We start from the raw sequence: 20,237 nt of genomic DNA, 5'->3' as shown, positions 1-20,237 counted from the left end.
AAGTCAGAACTACATCGACTCTGTGCAATGTGGCACGATTCTCTTTCATCGTAAACGCACTTAATTGATTTTCTTTCACCGTTTCTACGAATACTGCATGGCAACAAATTGCATCAGGCTACTTCAAATCAAACCATCAAATTGTATTAGCTAGGCCGTTGACATTCAATTCAGTGCCACAGCATTTACCCGTTTGCAGGTATGCCTTCAGAGTTATTTTCAGTGATGTCAGTACTCTTCTGTCTTCACCCACATTCACAGGAAACTGGGAGGAAATGGCATTTCCTTGTAAATCATATATTGAAAATTGATTAAAAAAAAAACACTAATTCTCAAATCATCACTTCGTTCGCAGCTGATTTGGTATATGATTGTAATTACTGGACGGATTGAATAGAAACAACTGAAACCGAGATAACTTACATATCCTGATTTCCCTTTGGCTTGTAGTAACACAACAAATAAGTATATATCTAGTGCCAGCCTATGAAAAGCTTGTGGCAGCTTAACTAAAATTGCTAAATAGAATTTTCATGTCTAAAGAAGAAGAAAAAAACCTCAGCAGTCTGAATCCTAAAATCTAGAGAGCCCTCGATGCAAAAAAAAAAATTTACACAGGCTGCTAAATGTTCTTGTCACTCCCATTTCCGTTTCCAGTTCCAGCCATTCCAGTCTCTTGCCTAGTTGTAGAGTCGCCAAATGATGGAGGCGGATCTAGCCCATACTCAGCTGAAGCATCTGGGTGTATCGGATGATCATATTTACAAGCCGGCCCAAACTTGCAAATGCCATAGCGGCTATAATATGAACAGACGTTTTGACCCTGTATTTCAAAAACCAAGAACTAGAGGTCACAAAATAGAAAACTCAGTGGCTTGATGTGGTCAAACAAAGTTCAGATTCTTATGCTAAAAGTCAAAAACTGATAAAAAGAAACAGTAGTCTCTCATTAACACCATCAGCGAAGAAGATTTTAGAAGCAACAAAACAGATAAACAACCACTGAGGAACACATTGTCAATATCCATCACCTTTGTAAGAGCATAGATTTGTTTTACAGTAGACTGCAGTTTTTGTTTTCACTCTGTAACTGAGAATTCGGTGGCAATTCAAATTGTCATTTTCAAGTAAGTATATCATCCAAAAGCACAGCTGAAAATCAGAACTTACAGGCCGCAGTGGCAGACCCTTGTCGCTGAGAGTGCATGGTGGTGACTTAGGGATCCGATTTTTTGGATGATGATATTTGCAATTAGACTTATACTTACAGTCTCCCGTTCTTAGGAAGTAACTGCACTCAGGCTGGCCAGGTCGTTCTGGGAACTCATCAACTAGCATCTGCGGCTGATGAATTATCTGGACATTATCTACCAATGGGTTGTTGTTTATGACATACGTGGGGGCTGACTGCACGCTCCTTTCTTGTGGATATAGAGGAGACTTGACATGCCATAAGCAGATCAAACCAATCAGAAAACGATTTGATAAGTAATTGAATGAACTTTACAGACAAGCAAAACCACTTCACATCTAAAATTTATTATTATTAATTTTTTGAGACGTAATTTTTTTTTTCCTTTTGTTGAGAAACATAGAAACTTGTAAGAAAAGTTTTGGTAAGGTAAGTTACATTTTACAATTCAAAGCAGAAGCCCTTTTTGGATGAAATGTAAAACGAACATTAACTTGAACCATTTAAAATACTACAGTAGTGTCTAGACAAGGGTAAACTAAGCATCAGGTGAAACAAAAAAGAGTATTAAGGAACAGTTTTGTTATTGCCAATTATTCTGCCATTATTTCCCTTCAATTGATCATGCAACAAAGAGGATGATAAACAGACAAACATTTATGGCTAGGCTAACCACAATAAGAGCAATGCCACTACCTGATACCCATTCCATTCTGAATTTTGAGAAGGAACCCCTGGAGTTGGTGAATACATCATTGGCACAAAGGGAGCAGGTTCATTTAAAGCCCTAGGTGATGACCAGGATCCTATACTTGCTTGTGATGGAGCTTGTGAAGAGACAGATCCACCATTACCATATCCTGAAGGAGAGTCAGACCCGCCAACAGCTGTAGGATCAGGATGATTAAACCTGCAATTAGCACCATACTTGCAGGAACCATTACGCATGTAATAAGGGCACTCCTTCTCACCCTGCGGTGAATCAAAATTTCAAAATTAGGATAATCATTCCAGCAGACTGTAGAATGAGCAACTCTCATATAGATTCATGATATTTGGAAACAACTAAAGAAAAAACATAGATAGGTGGACAAGGTTCATTTAACTGCTTTATACGAAACAGAAATCATACAGGTCGAATAGGCAGACCCAAAAAATTGAGCTCTAAAACTGGGGCAACTGTTGATTTTGCTCTTGTGTGATTAAATCTGCAAGCCTTTCCGAACTTACACCCTCCTGTCCTAAGGTAATACTGCAAATAGCTCAGGAGAATTATAATAGCAGAAAATATGTTATTAGTATGCTGCACATAATGCAGAGAGATGATACTTAATAAAAGCTAGTAACATATCCTTCAGTTATTCACTCATCCGGAAGAAAATAACTATATAAGGTATTAGCAGCCCTCATGAAAACAACATACTCAAATCCTGAATAACAATGATCAATCCAATAGGAAAGAATAAAGCATAACTTCAAAGCTGACAGAAAATAAAATCAATGGTAATAATAAATTCAAGTACATGATGGTGATGTCAAAACCACTTACAGAAAAAAACGAAGTAAAAGTGATAGAATTTACTGGTTAACAGATATATAAAAATGATGGGCAAGTAAAGTTAACCTCACATTCCCATAAAATACAAACAAAAATTATTTACTAACCTTGCATTCTATCTGGCTTTGACTCTCACTCTGGCCTTGGCTCTGGCTCTGGCCAGGCCTCTCAATCAGCTCCTCTCTTTCCTTCACCTTCTCTTTAGAAGACTTGAAACCAACAAAAGGGAGACAAAAAAAAGAGCTAACTGAACATTTCAGCATAGATAAATCAATTATGCATTTTTCCCAATTTCAAAATCACTTAACTTTGCTCACACACTTCACATGCACACAAGCATAGAGACTCAGCTTGTTCTCAGCAGAAACAATGACAAATAAACAAACAAAAGCAAAAAAACTAATCGGGTAAATTTAAAATTTAATTTTTATTACCTGGTTTTTTCTACGAACAGGATGATTAAACTTACAATTGGACCCAAACTTGCAGGTACCTGTTTTCATATAAAAAGTACAATCTTGAGCGTCGGGTCTCACTGGATAGGGATACCTTTTTCTCATTTGATTTCCATACTCATTCTCATTTTGAATCTCATTCTGAACTATAATGTTACTTTTATTGTTTTCATCACTCTCGCTTTCTTCCTCTTCCTCTTCCTCTTCCTCTTCGTCTTCTTCTTCAACTACTATTTCTATTTCCGCTGCTTTGATTGAATCTATCTCTTCCGCCTCTCTCAAATCGAGATTTCGCAGCTCTTCCTCAATTCCTGCAGTGTAATCAAGATCGGACGGTGGAGGATCGAGATCGGATTTCGGAGAGGAAGATTGTAACCCTAATTCGAATTTTGTTTTTTCATGATTAAGATTTGGTACGGAAATTAGCTCAGAGAGTTCCATTTTGTTATCACATTTCAAAACCCTACTTTTGCAAAAGAGCGAAAATGATGATTGATGAAGATGTGAAATCCAAGTGAACTGAAAAAACTTAAAAAGGGAAACGGAGGCTTAACAAGGCTAACGTGTGCTAGAGTGTTCGCGGATCGGAATCATATCCGATCCCCTATTTTATTTTTAATTTAATTCAATCTACGTATTAATAAAATTTAATTTAAATTTAATTCATACGCATACAGATCGAATGCAGATTCGACTTAATTTATATTTAATTTATTATTTAATAAATTGATTTGTCGGTTAAAAAATTTTAATCATATTACTAATGAAATTTGACAAATTTTTACTAATGAAATTTCTACAGATCAGACAGATTGAGCGAATCGAATTAGATTTTGAACACTTCTAATGTGTGCTATTTCTTACTGTAGATATTTTTTGAGTCCCTAATTATTCAATATTTTTGAAGTGATGGCAAATTTTTTAATTTAATTGAGTAAGGTCCATATTCGTGTGAATAAAATTATAAAAAGATATCATTTAGTATCATATATTCTGATTGATAAAAACTGTATTGTATATCTACTAATATTTTATCCTAATATTATTTAAATTAAGATTTAATTCTAATGGTAAGAAACCATTTTCCTAAGACTTGGATTATGTTGAAAATTATAATTTAATATAATTTACTAATACTATTATATGAACACATTATGTGTCAAAGGCATTTAAGAATATTTTAATTGTTTGACAGAAATTATAGAACTATTTGATGCCGATATAGACAAATCGTGTCCTTATTTAAAAAGAAAAAAACAAGAGTCATGTGCATTTTTGTCTTTTCAAATTTTTTAACGTGCAAACGTTATGTAGAATTTTGGAAGTCATAAATTGTAAATAGCATTGCCCTTGGCTCCATACAAATTTTAGCGCAGGTGTCTAATTCTTTTATAACGTAGACAAGAAACGATTATTGCGATCAAGCTGTAAATTAAAAAAAAAATCATGAAACAAATCAAAAAGCACACACACGGAATCTGTTACGGCGAATAAATTGAAATACTGCAAAAAATTCTCTTCAGTATTGAAAAGAATTTCATTCAAAGAGATTAAAGAGATGTTGAAGGGAAATTGAATAGAGGTTAATCTGCTTCAAGATTCGAGCAATTCATAAATAAATTGGCCCAATGAAGCCCCAGGGCAACACAAATTTAACAGTTGCTCTGAATGACAATTGACTAACAATTGACAGTTACAGGACAAGGAACATCCTAAGCCTATCTTAGCCCTACCCTCTAAATTTCAACAACAGGTTCATTAGCAAATGTTAACAAGCAATCTTCTTCCTTTACACTTACTACCCTCTGCTCTTCTTTGCAGAATGTCCGGTCTTCCGCTTGTGACGACTGAAATCTGATACAAACCGGAATGTCTGGCCACAGCCTGGCTCAGCACACACATAAGGTCGAGCACCTGTGTGAACCCTTATGTGCTCAGTACGCGCCCATGCCCACTTGAAAGTCATCTTGCATCCCTTCCAGGGGCATTTAAGGGGACGATCATCCAAATGAACACGACGGTGCTGCACTAGGTATTTGTGTGAGAAAAACTTCTTCCCACATCCCTTGACTGGACAGATGTTTTTCTTGTGCAGCACCAACTCTTGTTTTGTGCCGAAACTCATCGTGCAACCCTCCATGTCACAATGGTATCCTGCTTCCTCATCCTTAATTTTTGCATTATTCAAACCAGCAGGAGCCTTCACCACTGAAGCATTTTTTACCTTCTTTTTGGCAGCTTGGTTTTTCTCCTTTGGTTTGGTTTCAAACTCTTTCTGAGGCTTTGGGATTCTTTTCCTAAGTCGAGTGCTAGGTCCGCCTTCTAGCTCCTGTTCAACAACTGAATCAAACAGTTTGGCATTCTGATCACTTTTAACACTATGCTGCCGAGAAGTCACTTGTTTCACTAGCCGAGAGGTCTCTTGTTTTGTTAATCTACTTTTCCCGGGCTTCATATGTGAAGGGGTTTCCTGTTTCATTTTCCGAAGTGTTTCGGTTCTCAGTTGTTTGCTCCTGAGAGTCCTACAATGTCTTCTATGAGATTTATTATCTAATAAATCATACAAGACTGCATCTTCCCTTTCAGTAAAATTGGCCCTCTTTCTAGCAATTCTCCTAAACTGCCGAATCTTATCCTCAGCAGAATCATAGAAAACAGTATCTTCCATCTCAGTGCATTTAGATTGCTTGTCCCTAGGAATCCTCTTATGTTGCTGATGACAATTATCCTCCAGTGAATCATCTGAAACAGCATCTTCTCTCTCAATCCACTTGGATGGCTTACTTTTTGGAATCCTCTGGTACGACTGACGAGAATTATCTTCCAGTGAATCATCTGAAACAGCATCCTCTCTCACCATCCATTTGGCTTGCTTGCTTTTTTGAGATCTCCTAGGCAACATATGAGAACTATCTTCCAGTAAATCATCTGAAACTGCATCTTCTCTCTCAACACACTTCGCTCGCTTGCTTTTTAGAATCCTCTGATGATGCAACCGATGAGTATTTTTCTCCAGCAAATTATCTAAAACCGGATCTTCACTCTCAATACATTTGGGTTGCTTGATATTTGGAATTTTTTTATGCTGCAAGCGATGAGGATAATCCTCCAGTGAATCATCAGAAGCTGCATCTTCTCTCTCAATCCATTCAGCTTGCTTGCTTTTTGGAACCCTGTTAAACTGCAACTGACGAGAATTATCCTGCAGTGAATCATCTGAAATTGCATCATCTCTATCAATGCATGTGAATTCCTTGCCTTTTGGAATGCTTGTATGCTGCCTATCAGAAGTACCTCGCAGCGAATTATCTGAAACTTCATCCTCTCTCGCAACATGTTTGGCTAGCTTGCTCCTAGGAATCCTCCTGTACTGCTTAAGGGAGCTATCATCAGTTAAATCATCCAAAACTGCATCTTCCCTACCAATACATTTGGCATGCTTCCTCTTAGGAATCCTCCTATACTGTATAAGTGAATTGCCTGGCAGTGCATCATTTGAATCTCCAACTTCCCTCTGAATACATTTGGCTTGTTTTCTTCTAGAAACACTCCTCTTCTGTTGATAAGAACTAACTTCTGATGAATCGGGCAAGTCCACATCTTTTTTTTCCATTAATTTGGCTGGCTTGTTTCTAAGAATCCTCCTTTGCTGGATACGAGTATCACCCTCCAGTGAATATTTTGAGCCTGCATCTTCTGTATCGATACATTTGGCTTTCTTGGTTGACACACTCTCTGCTACCATTTTCCTCTTCCTACTGTACTTTCTAGTCACCAAGGTCGAGGTAGTTTGGCAAATACTTTCTGGTTTTCTTTCAAAATTTTCATCTGGTGTTGTCCAAGCATGAAAGCTCCTTTCTAGCTCTTGTTCCTCAGGATCCTTTTGCACTAGAAAAGGATGAACCTGATTTGACATCCAAACTCTCCCACACCATTTCCCTGCTACTACTTTTCTCTGTCTGGCAGGACGTCTCCCATTATCATATTTGTTGGGCGAGCTAGCAGGAGAACTACGGCCAAAAGCATTGTATATTATAGAATTGTATGGCATCTGCTTACTGTAAAGAGGAGAGCGGCTGAGGTTGGCACTGTAGAAAAGATTGATTCCTAACTTCACAGCCCAGTCCCCATTACCAGGTATTGCATCTTCACTATCCAGAGACAAGTGGATTCTCTTCTCGTCTTCTTTGGTAGCAACCCTGAATGAGATTTCATCACAGAGAGAATCAATTCCCAATTCTTCAGCCACTAACTTCGCTTCAGCCACCATCTTGGGATAATCTGCAAGTTTTTAGAAAGAATTATGAATTATTAGGGGGCTGCAACTGCTCTCAATAGAACTATATTTTTACAAGAGTGTAACACAGAAAACACGCACAAGCTTGTTAGGAAGAAGAAACTCTCTTCACTACTGAAGAGAGTAATATAAAGACTGAAAAAATAAAATGATCACGGCTTCCTGAGATGTCAGTTTCAACATGGCTGCAATTTTGTCCAACAAAAAGAAACATTTAAAGTAAAGAGTATGGCCGAGGGCAGATAATTTTGCAGCAGAGCACTCAATACTAACCAAACATTACTACATTAGCCAGCTAAGATAACCATGCACAGTATGCTGAATCTTTTTTTTAAGCACCATCACCACTTTAGGAGGCATGATGCTCATTCTCCCTTAAAACACTCAAAATTTTAGAGTCCACAAAAATTTGGGAAGGCTAAAAATGGTATTAGTAAAAAGCATCAAAATTACCTTGGTCAGCACTATTCATGCACAATCCACAGCATTTACAAATGGTGTCTTTTTACTAATGTATAGCATAGTTGACACTCAATCATGCGATAGCTACTATTCCACATATCAGTATAGATTCATGCCTTCAGTCACTCCACGTCATGCAATGAGAACTACAAATTTTTCCCTGGTATAAGTGCGATAAGAACATTGACTGTAATCACCAGATTACAGTATCACTATGAAACTATGAAAGAACTGATATACAATATTCAACTTCCAACAATTCGTGTATGATAATTATTTATTTGTTCAGGAATAAATGAAAAATAACAGTAGTAATAAGTAAAACAATAAAACGACAGAAAAAAGGAGATACCCATGATAGGCATGAATGATTGCTCAATGACAACATACCTGGATGACAAAGAAGAAATATATCCACCCCTCCAATAGGACGAAGTTGTTGCTCTACTTCCACAGCATGTTCAAGACAGAAGACATGCATTCGAGAAGAATCTTCATCAGATCTTGGAGCAAAGGACATTTCAGCATTCATTACTGGTACAATGGCCTTGCTAAACTCCACATTTTCACCACCATGGATGACTGGAGCGCATTTTGAAGCATAAGATGCTGCTATTGGATCTCCAAAACAACCATCAAAACCATTAGGTTTAGAGCAATCGTGTTTATCAGTTTCAAACTGTACAGAGCATTCAGACATTTGAGGATTTTTATCATTCAAGTAATCTCTTCTAAATTCAGGTTGCACATTACTGATCTGAAGCGAAGCTTCATCCTCGCAATCAAGGCTTATGAAGGAGAGATCTTGACTCCCTGCAGCAGCAGCAGCAGCATGAAAGTTTTGCTGATATTTTCTTTCTAACAAACACTCCGTCAATTTAGTTTCTTTATCATCACACATGGGAACATTTGGTTCAACCTGTTCTTCCTCAGAGTCAGATGAATTGCCATAAGTTATAGCTAGTAAGTTAAGAGCAGAGGTATCTCCTTTTGTTTCTCTATCTGAAATTGTTTCATTACTTTCATCCACTGCTTGAATTTGGTTAGCTGATTGAACAGGGACATCATATAAACTATTCCGACCACTCTTTCCGATCCATCCTGTATTTTATACAAAAATAACCAAATGTTGGAAACGGGAACAGTAGCTCAACATAATTAGGAAAAGCACAATAAGGGAACAAAAATTGAGTATTATTTAGGTTAACTGTAAAGTATGCAGCTCGGATCCAGAGTTAAAAGATCTAATGTGCAAGGCAGTGAGTCATCATTTGCAAAAGAGGAAAATTGCATCAACAACAGCCATCCATAAGGAGTACTATGTTTTAATAGGATATTGAAGCCTCATCAAAAAATCACCAGTAAAGCTAGACATAGTCATGAGATATTAATAAATATAATTTTAACAGAAGAATTAGTCATCATATTTCCACTGATACGACAGATCTTTTATAATTATGTAAGCAAGTGCTGAAAAGAGATATTGTATGCAATCTTCATATGGGGACACTACCTAATACACATGACTGTTAAATACTCTCCACTCTGCTCACACTAAAAAGATCTCATGTTTACCAAGAAGCAATTTTTTTAAAAAATTTTGGTTGATACAACAATATTATTAGGCACTTTATCCCAGTCCACTCTTCCTTTCCTTAAGTTACATCTCATGTGCTTTCATTAATGGTCGTTCTCCTAGAATTGTCATATTCCACCATGAAACAGAGGCAATTTCATTGGCCTAATAAACCTATAAAGTCATCTAAGTAATATCTAAACAGGATCAAAACCTGAATTGCAAACAATACACTACGTTTCAGTATGGAAAGTTAAAGGATCTGTGCTATAGCCATATGAAAGATCAAAAGAGAAGAGAAAACAGACGGTTTCATCTGTGGACAGAGGAACAGAGATGAGCAACCATCAGTAAGAAAATAAGAGACATAAACAAGATCAGCTCTGATCATGCCTTAACCACGTTATCAGTTATCACAGAGAAAAAACATCAAGACACTCTCAACCAACCAAACAAGGAGGTCATCAACATCAAAGGTCTGATTTAACTCCCTCACAACCATGGAATCACCCGTCACTAAAACTTAGTCTGCCTCATGTTAAAGTTATCACATGACCTGAAAGCTTAAGCATGAAACAGGTAAGGACCCATGCACCTGGAAGAGACAAAGTAGCTATTGCAAAGCGGATAAACATCATAATAATAACAGAATCAAACCCAAGGGATCCTGCCAGTTGAGCACAAGAAACCCATCCATGCAGGCCATGCCCTCTGTAGAATGCAGGTGTGGACACAATCTAATTACTGACAAGATATATAATAGGGGGGCAGCAAATATCTATGCCAACCACTACATAAGATCACTTGACGAGGCAAATAAACAAAAGTAGAATGGCAATATCCTACTTGAACGAGAATTGTGCTCTGAAGCTATTACATCCTCTCCAGCAGCACGAAATGCACCACTGACTCCAGAACCAACAATCCAATCATTGAAGAAGCTACAATCAGCCGACATGAGGTATCTAGCAGTTGGTTCTCTAGGTTGAATGACAGCTACACAAGCAAAGCTCAGGATCCCACATGTGACACAAGAAAACAACCTCTGATCGGACGACCGATCACCTTGAACAGTATTCTGTCTTTCAGTATCTGTGGATAGTATCTGAGAATTCCAATTTCTTATGTTATCAGTTTCACTCAATGAGGAATTTCTTGCATATAAAGAAGCAAATTTTCCTTTCACAGAACAGTAACCCTTCACAGGATTGATTCCATTATTCTTGCCAACCATGATATCGTTAGAAACCAAACCACCCGAGGATTTTATTGCTTCTCTGTAACTGCATAGACCAAGGGGGATCCAGGGGTTTGCTCCTAAAGCCCCCGAAGAACTTTGAGGAAGAAGTACTATTGGAGATCCTTGTCCAAGAACGTGAAGCAATTCATTATTCTGTGCTACATCCTGCACAAATAATTCTTTAACCAAAGTTTCTCCCTCGTCTTTATTCTTATCCTTTAGTCGAGAACTCCGTGGTTTAGCACTGACAGCCACAGGAAGACTGCATTTGAGAAAATAAGAAAATTGAGAGAGACTGTGAATACTAATTAAGATGTGCTCATATTTACTGTACTTCCAACTGTCAACAAAAAGAAAATAGTTTCTGTAGAATTTTTAACAAATACTAAAGAAAAAAGTGTCAGTGACAATGAGAAGGAAAAAGAACAATTAAATTTCAAATGCAAGTTCAAATAAATGCAAAATCTGCTCCAGAGAGTGTAGCAAAGTATATCGAAATCTCCGGTGACTCTTGTGTCCAATTTATTTCAGTTTAAAAAGATCAAATGGGATTTAACAGCTGATAAGCAAAATGATGAAGCCAGTCAACTCATGTATACAACTAGGATAATCCTAAGAACATAACAGCAAATACCTTGAATGCATTGCTATTGCAAGATCATAGAGTAACTGGAAATGAGAAACCATAGGTGGATAATTGATTGAAGCTCTTCGAATAGCAGCATCTTTAGCAATGTTTAACCATTCAGGGGTTGCAATATTGGCTGCCTCCCCACAATTAAATCCTAACGGACAAAATTCAGACAGAAGAAATAAGTTTCTCCAGTTCTTAACAGTAATACCAACTACTCTGACCTAAAAGTAACATCATCAAACTCAAGCGCCTTACCGTGACTGAATCCCATATGATAGGCTCTTGGGAAAGTCACAACGAACTCTCCAGCATTTTGCACCAACCTGATTTAAAGAAACTGATGAGTTAAGAATAAATAGATGCATCATGCCTTAAATGAAGACATGAAATTAGTTCAGAGTCAAAAGATAGCATTGAGAAGTATAAAAGAACAGAGAGAAAGACTCACCTGCAGCATGGAACCCCCGCACCAACAAACACTTCAGGTGATATCATTGTTGTTTTCTCACCAAGTGTAGCAAATGTAACTGATAGAAAACAACATAAATAAAGTTAAGTAGAACAGCATGAAGTAACAAATAGATAAAGATAAAATTCAAGTATCACCCCCTTGATTATTACTAGCTAAGTTGCTTTTCAGTTGAACCAAACCCAAGAATTGCATATTAAACAAGTTGAACCTCGCGGAGAAATTAAAAGCCACTAGTCCAATCATGTGATCCTGGCTCTCATCAGCTGTTATTATAATTAGAAACCCAAATCGCAGCGCCCATCATAATACCTCAAATACACTCCTATAAGCCTCTAAAACCCGCCAATCCTAAGTCCCTACCAAACCTCAACCTCATGTTTCAATTCTACATACACAGAACTTGTATTCCAAGCAATTTCCAACTTAAACTACCAACAATCGCACTACATTCCACAATGTACTAAAGAAACTAACTTCAACATTAAATAGTAAAAAGAGGGGAGTCAGAATTACTACTTACCCAAAGGATTAATCTCTTCTCCATAACCGTGAACTCTAACCACCTCCTCAAAAGCATTGGCCGCTTCCATGGGCACCCCATACCACGTCTTACTAGCCCCCATATGCAGGTAATTCAAGCTATGCAAGTCATGATCCTCGGCATGCCAAGCAAACCAGCTAAACAGCATGGCTATATAAACCATGGGCGAAGTCACACCCGGAATCTCCTCCTTCATAAACCTCAACAGTGACCCTTTAGCCCTCGACACTCCCCTCATATTCCAGGGCGTCTCGCCCACCGTCACCCCTTCCCCAACCGCCTCCCTGATTTTCCGCACAGGCACAAACGCCGAGCCCGGCATGTCGTTAGCATATTCAACAGAAAACGGTTTGTCCACGCTGGCCTTCCAGTACAAGCTCTCGATTTCCAAAGCAGAAAGAGCAGCCTTCTTGTTGCCGCATTTCTTCAAATAACTCTTCTCGAAATTCTTGGCTTTGGTTTCAAATTCCTGGAAAGTGTAGTACTCGCCACTCTGCCAGACCGGTTTCTGAACCGGACGCGGTTTTCGAGGACAGAAGCCGATCTGCTGCTGCCGAGTGGTAAATGTAGGACCAGAGCTGGAAGTAGCACCGCCAGTTGCTGCCGCGCGCTGAGCTAGGGAGCGATTGAGGAACGTGATGGCGGTTTTTTTGGGAGGCGGTGGGACCGGGGGAACGATTTTGCAGATGCCGTACTGAGAGGCTTCCTTTTCGATCTTGAAAATGTAAGCAATTGGATCTTGAAACTCGGCCAAAGTCGGGTGAAATTCTGGAGCCACAGGTAGGGTTTTCAGCCATGGCAATATATCTTGTTGCTGTACTGGCTCCGCCATTGATTAGAGGTTCAGTGGATATTTAAAACCAAAAAACAAAAAAAAGAAAAAAGAAAAGAAAAAAAATAGTGGGGTTCTAATCATAAGGAAGTCTCCATTATGGAGACTAGAAAGAGAGAGAAGCTGTTCAGATTCTTCTTTGGTGCTGCTGCTGCTGCTTCATTTTCCTTTTTGTTTTGGATTATTATTTTATTCTATTTACATGTTAAGTGTTGGTTTGTTGTATTTTTTGTCCTCTGTTTTTTTAGTTGTTAATACAGAGGGGTGGGAGTGGAAATGGCGAAAATGCTAAGTGTGATTGACAGTCGACATGTAGTTGGGGTTTTATTCGGTTTTGGTCTGGTTTCTGAAAATAACTGTGGTTTTTTATCTTATTTGCGGTTTTGCCATTCGGGGTTTTTTGGGGTTTTTTCCGATGCGGCAGAAATTATATTTTTGGCGCTTTCTTTTACTGGATTAAAAATGGGCATTCAATCATTTTGGTGTGAACCGTGAACTGTTGTGAAATACGGACATGAATTAAAGTTTTCTTTTGCAGTTTCGTCCTTCATTTCTGTACTTGTTTGACTTATGGCCCCGTTACTTTTGCGATTTCACAGTTTCCTTCCTTTAGGGGGACCTGCGTTCTACTCTGGTTTGACATGACTGTGGTCAAACCAAGTCCACAAGGAGGAAAGGAAAACATTTAACCAACTACGGGATTGATTCTGACCCACCGGACGAGGACATCGCAGTGATTCGACACGTGTTCAAATCTCATTGGATGGTTTCTCTGCTTATGGTACGCCGCAGACATACGGGTAAATAGTAAATGTACTAAAATATACACGCATGCATGACCATTCTGCTATCATCGTCGTAACAGTATCCAATCAATGTGCATGGGAATTGTCAATATCAGTCGGCATCGATCTAAAACTAGTTTTAAAGTACATATAAAAAGCTTCGTAAAGTAGGAGGTTATTAGAACTTAGAAGCTATTTTTTTATGTTTTAATAATAAAACTAAAATTGCTCTTTTAAAAAACCAATTTAAATGTTTTTTTATTTTATTTATTTATAATCTACTACTATCTTTCAATCAAAGTCTTTCGTACCCGGTTTAGATATTATTATTATTATGACATAATTCAAATGTTTAGGCCATTCAAAATTAACATCCAAAATTTACTGAAATTATTTTAAGAAATTTGTATGAAAGATGTCTATTTTTACTCAATTTGTTTTTAGTAATTAAGAGGAAAAGAAAATTCTGGCACAAGGCTGCGAGTGCGACTCTGAATCCGTGCCCCCAAAGTTGTGCACACGGGTCCTTGATTTACAACGTTAAGTGAAGAAGTTTAAAGAACAATATCAAAGTCAATTACAACTACTTTTATGACATGCGTTTTTTTTATATGTGAGAAAATACAAGTTAGGCACCATCTAAAAAGGTTGAATCATACGCGTTTTAATGTTCGTTTAGTTTGCTTATACAAAATAAAAACACATTCTTTCGCTTTGGCTGTGCATATGCTCAAATTCATCAACAGTCCATTAAAATGATGATGGGTTCGTTACTTGTATAAGTTAATTAGTGAAAACATGTGATACAGTATGGCTATTTTCTTTTTCTTTTTTTTTTCTGTTTGTATTTAAAATCCGGATCAATGTAATTTTGGTTGGGAATCTAGCTTCAATCAAATCCAATTTGACCTTGGCTAAGACAAATCACAAGTGTGTAGTTAGTTATCAACTGAAAGGCGAGCACAATCAATTGTAGTCCAATTGGAAAAGTGACATAGCCACCAGTTAATACAACCATGAGTTCCCATTAACAAATTTGAGGAATTAGTGTTGCTGAAAGACTATAGTAACATCATTACACCATTAAGAACGTACACATCAACTTCACTCATCGAGATTCTTTTTTTCCCTTTTTTCTGAATCTGAACTGGCTTCTGAAAGCTCAAGTGAAACAGGGCAATGGTCACTCCCATAAAAACCTGCAAACAAAGAATAATAAGATGCACAAAGAATTGGCATTGATATAATTTTCTGTTTTATGTATCACCATAGAGACAATGTTAATGAAATCATGCGGTTCAAGAGCAAGCTCTTCAGATTTTTATTTTTGTTCCCGACTAGCTACTTGGACAGTAACAAGATTTTCATACATTCATCACACATTCCAACACTAGTTTCAGGTATGTATATGATAATGTAAAAGCTGTACACCAGAAAAAAAAAAAAAAAAAAAATAGTACCTTCTAACTCAATTCCGTGCCCTTGCATTTCACATGCAATTATATGATCTTTGAGTTCTTCTGAAACAATGAAATAGTCTATTCTCATCCTTTTTCCTCGATACCTGAGAGAAAACTTTCAGTATATGATAACCTATAGATTTAGATCCAAATTGAGTGTTAAATTTGACTTCGATCTCCCACGTACTTTCCAATGGGATTTCCAGACCATGAGAAGCCACAATCCATGTCCTTTTCCTTGTGTAAGAATCTGTATGCATCTATTAGCCTACCCCTGAAGCATAATCCATAAAAATTCTCAAAAGGTATTTTCTTTTAATTTTTAATAGGGCAAAAAGGAACATAACATCTGTATAACTAGGAGAATTATGAATCCATGACCATTGGAGATATTTTTAATGAGATGTGGAGAAGAAGGATGAAATGAAGAAATTATAAGAGTTGCCCATCACTCTTATCTATGACTGATCCATATCTCATGGAGAAAACACCAGTTTTGATCATGGTTTCATAACTGCTAATTCATAGAAGCAAAGAAAAATTAAATACTCTTTCAATATGGCACCAAATCGCTTCCTCTCAGCAATTGTAAATCCAGGCTGCCCCCAATCCTGACTCAGCAAGAAACCAGGTCCCAAAAAAAAAAAAAAAAAAAATCGTTAACGCATTTAGAGGATTACATTACTTAACCACAGTTTGAAGACCCAAGGAAATTCAACATCTTAGTTAGCATTACATGACAGACTATCATTACATCCCAGTTGCTTGTAACTTATAACATAGTAAATTCAGCAAACAGGCCAAATCAGAGTTCAAAAATAAATGCACATGCATCAGAAAGGAAAGGGCCCTACTCGTTTCACCAGCTTTCTTCTGTTTTTTATGTTTCTAGTTATCTGGTTTCAATTGGAATGCTTGGAACAATATTGCATGACTATGTAATGAAATAATGCGAAGGTAGAAATAGAACAAAGATTATATTAAGATAAGTTATGATAACAAGACTAACACCTCTTTATTTGGAGGAACGTAACCATTGAGCTTTGCAGCAGCGAAAAATTCAGGATGACTCACATCGATCTCTTCATGGCTGCAAATTAATGTAAAAAATAAGTATGAGTCGAAAAAATGCTACTGTTAAGTGGAAATAATGCTCTAAGAATAATTAAAGTAGTTGGCACAGAGACTTCTAATTCTTGTTAAGCAAAACTTTCTAGTTTATAAAAGAGTCAAATTTCAACGTTTCTACGAAACAAAAGTTGCGTTTTGTGCAGTTCCATCACCATCAACTTTCAGAGAATGGTGAGCATCTACTAAAATGTGTTTAAACAAAAATATTTTATTCGAGCTGACAAAAAAGGTTTATAGGAATTGATATTAGGCTGGGAGTCAATCCTGCAGCAGGTATAGCTGGATGACCTGAGGCAAGCATCAAATAGAATGGGAACACTCAAAAGCTAGAAAAATGCTAAATATTCACCCCCATACCTACCAGTTTTGAGGGAAGAAATTCTCACCTTACATTAAGATCACCACACCATATAAGAGGCTTCCCTGAACATTGAGAAACAAACTCTTGGATCCTCTTATCCCATTTTCTTCTCCGTTGAAATGAATTTTCCTCCTCTTTCCAACCGTTATTAGGTGCATAGGTATTCAATAAATAGAAAGTCTCAAATTCAGCTAAAATGACCCTGCCATCTGGTTCATACTTCAAAGCTGACAACAAGAAGTGACAAACTGAACTATTATTGCACAAGCAAACATAGAAAAGACAAATAAACAAGTTCATCCATGTATTGTTTCAGCCCTCTGCTGTCACTGTCAGACCACATCTAACCACTCAGATATACAAGGAAAAGCAAGGTACTTCACTAAATCCGAACTCCCCCTGACCCAAGTGCAAAGATAGAAAGTACACTCCAGCTGATAGATTAAAGTTATTGGAACAAGAAAAGCAATAAGCTTCAAATTACAACTGCAAAATCTGTTAAGATTTTTTCACAATGCAAACATAACAAAGTGACAGACTGCAAACCAAAATACCTGTTTTCTCAAGAGAGAAAGAGACCTTTTTTGGTTGAAAACACTTTTTGACTAACAGTGCTGTCCCCGCATACTTTGAATCAGCTAGAGACCACCAAATCTGATAATTTTTAAATGGCGGACTTGAAAGGGCACGCATCAATATCTGCATGAAAATAGAAAAGTTTACAATACATTTTAAGAGTTTTAGAAATTGGCCTTGAGCACATCGCATGAATTACAAGCGATTAAATTCTTCCTCATGAGATGCAAGAACTATCATTTATTACAGATACCAAAATTCTAACTCCAAGCACACATCACTCATGATATTGTTCAGGTATGTAAAACATAAACAAATTCAAAAGTAGGAATAACAAACAAAAAAACTGTTACCAGCTTTTCCTCACGGGAAGCTTTTGTATCATCTTTCAACTCCTGATGGTTTTTCGGTGCATCCTTTGAACCAGCAGCAGGCATCCTCACTTCCTACCATTAGCATGCAGTTAGAGAGGTTCTCGCCCACACTTTTGCCCAAGTAATTGCTCAATGATCAGCATGCGGCCAAATGTATATTGTTTTTTCTTTGGAAAGAAAAATAAAGTAAAAGCTACATGCAACCAAAACAGTCAAATACCCAAACAATTACCCAAGCAATCAGACTGCAAACACTGAACTGCGATTGCAGAATCACACACATTCATCAAATTTCAAATTCCCATAAAATAAAAGAAAATATTAGAAGCAAAATGCGACAGAAACAATCAAATTTCGGTACAATATCACAACAAACACACATATTGATCAAAACACTCGAATTCAATTACATTTCACAATCAGTATCACCCGAAAATCAAATCACCTGTAAGGCAATGACGTCAGGGTCGAAAGTGGTGATGAAGTTGGAGAACTCAGGCCAGTTGTTTTTGACACGAAGAAGCAAACTGTTGGCGTTCCATGTTACGAACTTGAGGGGATCTTTCTTGCTGTTTTCTTCGCTTGAAGTTTCAGTCGTCTCGCCGTCTTTCTTTGAAGGCGAAAGCGCGGGTTTCTTCGCTGAGCACTCCTTCTCTATCGGCTTAAAAAATCGCTTCATGGTTGATGCTCTTTGCTTTCGAGTGGAATCGCAGTCACTGTTTCTGCTGCTTCTCTTCCTTCTCAACACAAATTAAACCATCACTCATTCCACACTCCACTCTCCGTTTTTGTTCGTATCTAGGTAAATACAATCTTTTTTTACTTCATTCATTCACACCTTTGCGCTTATTGGGATTTTTTTTCCTTTTTTATCCAAAACAAATAGGGCTTGCCTTAAAATTTCGGGTAAAACTGTGGGGTCCAACTGTTGCACGGTACACCGTTTTCCTTTTATCTTTTGATCCCCTATTTTATTTTTTATTTATAAATTTATGATAATTTTATTTTTCTCTTTTCCTCTCCTTTATATTCAGATATTCTGTTCCTTTTTTTCTCCACTTAGATAATTAATCAATCATTAGTCGGTAACTCCTTTTAAATTAAAATATCATTAACTAACCAATTACCTCAATTATTTTTCACATCTCAACTAAAACAAAATGCATAAATTTAATTTGAATATTCAGGTGGCAATTGTGAGGTCATGACAATTGAATAAATTAAAAAAATAAATTAAATTATCAGCTGTAAGTGATTGATGTCATGTTGATTTATATCTATAAAGGGATATTATCATTGCACCACTTTTATTTTATCTTAGGTTCATCTAACCACTATAAAATTTTAACATGTATTTTGCACCACATTTCTTTTCATATTTGTATAAACTAGCCACTTTTGCATTAACACTATTAAATAATTTTAATAAATGATAATATTACCCCAAATAAATTAAAAGACTATGTTATCTTATAAAAACTTTTAAAATTAAAAATTATAATCATAAAAATATCTATAAATTTAATAAAAAATAAATCTCAAATAAAGGTGCTCAACTGATTTTTACTAAATTTAGATTTTACAAAAATTTAATAATTATTTTTATTAAAAATTATAATTTTAAAAAATTTAATAAAAATAAATTAATTTATTGATTAAAAAATTATAATTTTGTAAAATTTTATTAAAATAACTGAATTTATTTCTTAAAAGAATCAATCCTAAAATTTTAATAATTTAGGGGATTTTTATTAAATCCCAAAATTTTACAATTATTTTTATAATTATACTTTTATATTAAAATAATTTTTATTAAAAATAAAATTTCTAATTTTGAGATTTATTTTTATTAAATTTAGGGATATTTTTATCATTATATTTTTTTATTTTTTAAAGTTTTATAAATAAAATGGTCTTTTAATTTATTTGAGGGTAAAATTGTCATTTTATTAAAATTATTTAATAGTGTTAATGTAAAAGTGGTTAGTTGATACAAATGAGAAAATAAAGATAATGCAAAGTACATGTTAAAATTTTATAGTGATTGGATGAACATAAAACAAAATAAAGGTGGTGCAATGATAATTTCTCATCTATAAATAAAGTTTAAATTTTGTTATTTTTGAATAACTAATAACTTTGAAATTAAATCGGATTTTAGTTATTTTTTATTTAAAGTCCAGTCTACGTATAATTTATAGTGGCAATCAAAGTGTAAGGAAAGAAAATAGAATACATAATTTCTATAATTAGTTATTTAATATTTTATTTTAATAATGTCATGCTAGTTT

At 36.1% G+C, this 20,237-nt stretch overlaps 3 protein-coding genes across 10 annotated transcripts; all 3 read right to left on the bottom strand.

The window, feature by feature from the left end:
* Positions 1-389: 389 nt before the first annotated feature.
* Positions 390-3,793, bottom strand: LOC102615603 (zinc finger CCCH domain-containing protein 67). Of its 5 annotated transcripts, XM_006476887.4 has the most exons (7): positions 3,185-3,793; positions 2,858-2,959; positions 2,325-2,444; positions 1,889-2,164; positions 1,171-1,440; positions 1,032-1,090; positions 675-823 (listed from the first exon to the last, which is right to left on the bottom strand). In XM_006476887.4, exons 1-6 carry the CDS (start codon positions 3,644-3,646, stop codon positions 1,055-1,057), a joined length of 1,266 nt encoding a protein of 421 aa, XP_006476950.2. In that variant the 5' UTR covers positions 3,647-3,793; the 3' UTR covers positions 675-823; positions 1,032-1,054. The 5 variants fall into 5 exon arrangements, with proteins under 5 accessions (XP_006476949.2, XP_015385382.2, XP_006476951.4 ...); XM_006476886.4 differs by lacking the exon at positions 1,032-1,090 and having other exon boundaries at positions 390-823; positions 3,185-3,790; XM_025098710.2 differs by having other exon boundaries at positions 656-823; positions 1,032-1,440.
* A 969-nt stretch (positions 3,794-4,762) lies between these two features.
* On the bottom strand, positions 4,763-13,563 carry LOC102615321 (lysine-specific demethylase REF6). Its single transcript, XM_006476885.4, has 7 exons — positions 12,407-13,563; positions 11,863-11,941; positions 11,670-11,737; positions 11,415-11,565; positions 10,387-11,042; positions 8,355-9,065; positions 4,763-7,486 (listed from the first exon to the last, which is right to left on the bottom strand). The coding sequence occupies exons 1-7, from the start codon at positions 13,257-13,259 to the stop codon at positions 5,004-5,006; spliced, it is 5,001 nt and encodes a 1,666-aa protein (XP_006476948.2). The 5' UTR covers positions 13,260-13,563; the 3' UTR covers positions 4,763-5,003.
* Positions 13,564-14,982: 1,419 nt separating this feature from the next.
* Positions 14,983-18,783, bottom strand: LOC102614833 (DNA-(apurinic or apyrimidinic site) endonuclease). Of its 4 annotated transcripts, none has more exons than XM_025099509.2 (10): positions 18,392-18,783; positions 17,926-18,018; positions 17,551-17,695; positions 17,380-17,430; positions 17,022-17,223; positions 16,516-16,594; positions 16,054-16,115; positions 15,692-15,778; positions 15,505-15,608; positions 14,983-15,243 (listed from the first exon to the last, which is right to left on the bottom strand). In XM_025099509.2, the coding sequence occupies exons 1-10, from the start codon at positions 18,623-18,625 to the stop codon at positions 15,149-15,151; spliced, it is 1,152 nt and encodes a 383-aa protein (XP_024955277.2). In that variant the 5' UTR covers positions 18,626-18,783; the 3' UTR covers positions 14,983-15,148. The 4 variants fall into 4 exon arrangements, with proteins under 4 accessions (XP_024955277.2, XP_024955278.2, XP_024955280.2 ...); XM_025099510.2 differs by having other exon boundaries at positions 17,926-18,014; positions 18,392-18,540; XM_025099512.2 differs by having other exon boundaries at positions 17,926-18,056; positions 18,392-18,539.
* Positions 18,784-20,237: the final 1,454 nt, after the last annotated feature.

Source organism: Citrus sinensis, chromosome 3 (assembly GCF_022201045.2).
Source record: "Citrus sinensis cultivar Valencia sweet orange chromosome 3, DVS_A1.0, whole genome shotgun sequence".
In the NCBI taxonomy this organism is placed as follows: domain Eukaryota; kingdom Viridiplantae; phylum Streptophyta; class Magnoliopsida; order Sapindales; family Rutaceae; genus Citrus; species Citrus sinensis.
This window is presented reverse-complemented; position numbering and strand designations above follow the sequence as displayed.

Coding starts and splice junctions, on each gene's coding strand:
- LOC102614833 (XM_025099509.2), bottom strand. CDS start 18,625: ATGAAGCGATTTTTTAAGCCGATAGAGAAGGAGTGCTCAGCGAAGAAA. Junction 18,019..18,391: donor CTGACGTCATTGCCTTACAG/GTGATTTGATTT, acceptor TGCTAATGGTAG/GAAGTGAGGATGCCTGCTGC. Junction 17,431..17,550: donor TTTCTCTCTTGAGAAAACAG/GTATTTTGGTTT, acceptor TTAATCTATCAG/CTGGAGTGTACTTTCTATCT.
- LOC102615603 (XM_006476886.4), bottom strand. CDS start 3,646: ATGGAACTCTCTGAGCTAATTTCCGTACCAAATCTTAATCATGAAAAA. Junction 2,960..3,184: donor CTGTTCGTAGAAAAAACCAG/GTAATAAAAATT, acceptor GTTGGTTTCAAG/TCTTCTAAAGAGAAGGTGAA. Junction 2,445..2,857: donor AAAGCCAGATAGAATGCAAG/GTTAGTAAATAA, acceptor AGCTATTTGCAG/TATTACCTTAGGACAGGAGG.
- LOC102615321 (XM_006476885.4), bottom strand. CDS start 13,259: ATGGCGGAGCCAGTACAGCAACAAGATATATTGCCATGGCTGAAAACC. Junction 11,738..11,862: donor GCGGGGGTTCCATGCTGCAG/GTGAGTCTTTCT, acceptor TCTTTAAATCAG/GTTGGTGCAAAATGCTGGAG. Junction 11,043..11,414: donor GCAATAGCAATGCATTCAAG/GTATTTGCTGTT, acceptor TCTCAAATGCAG/TCTTCCTGTGGCTGTCAGTG.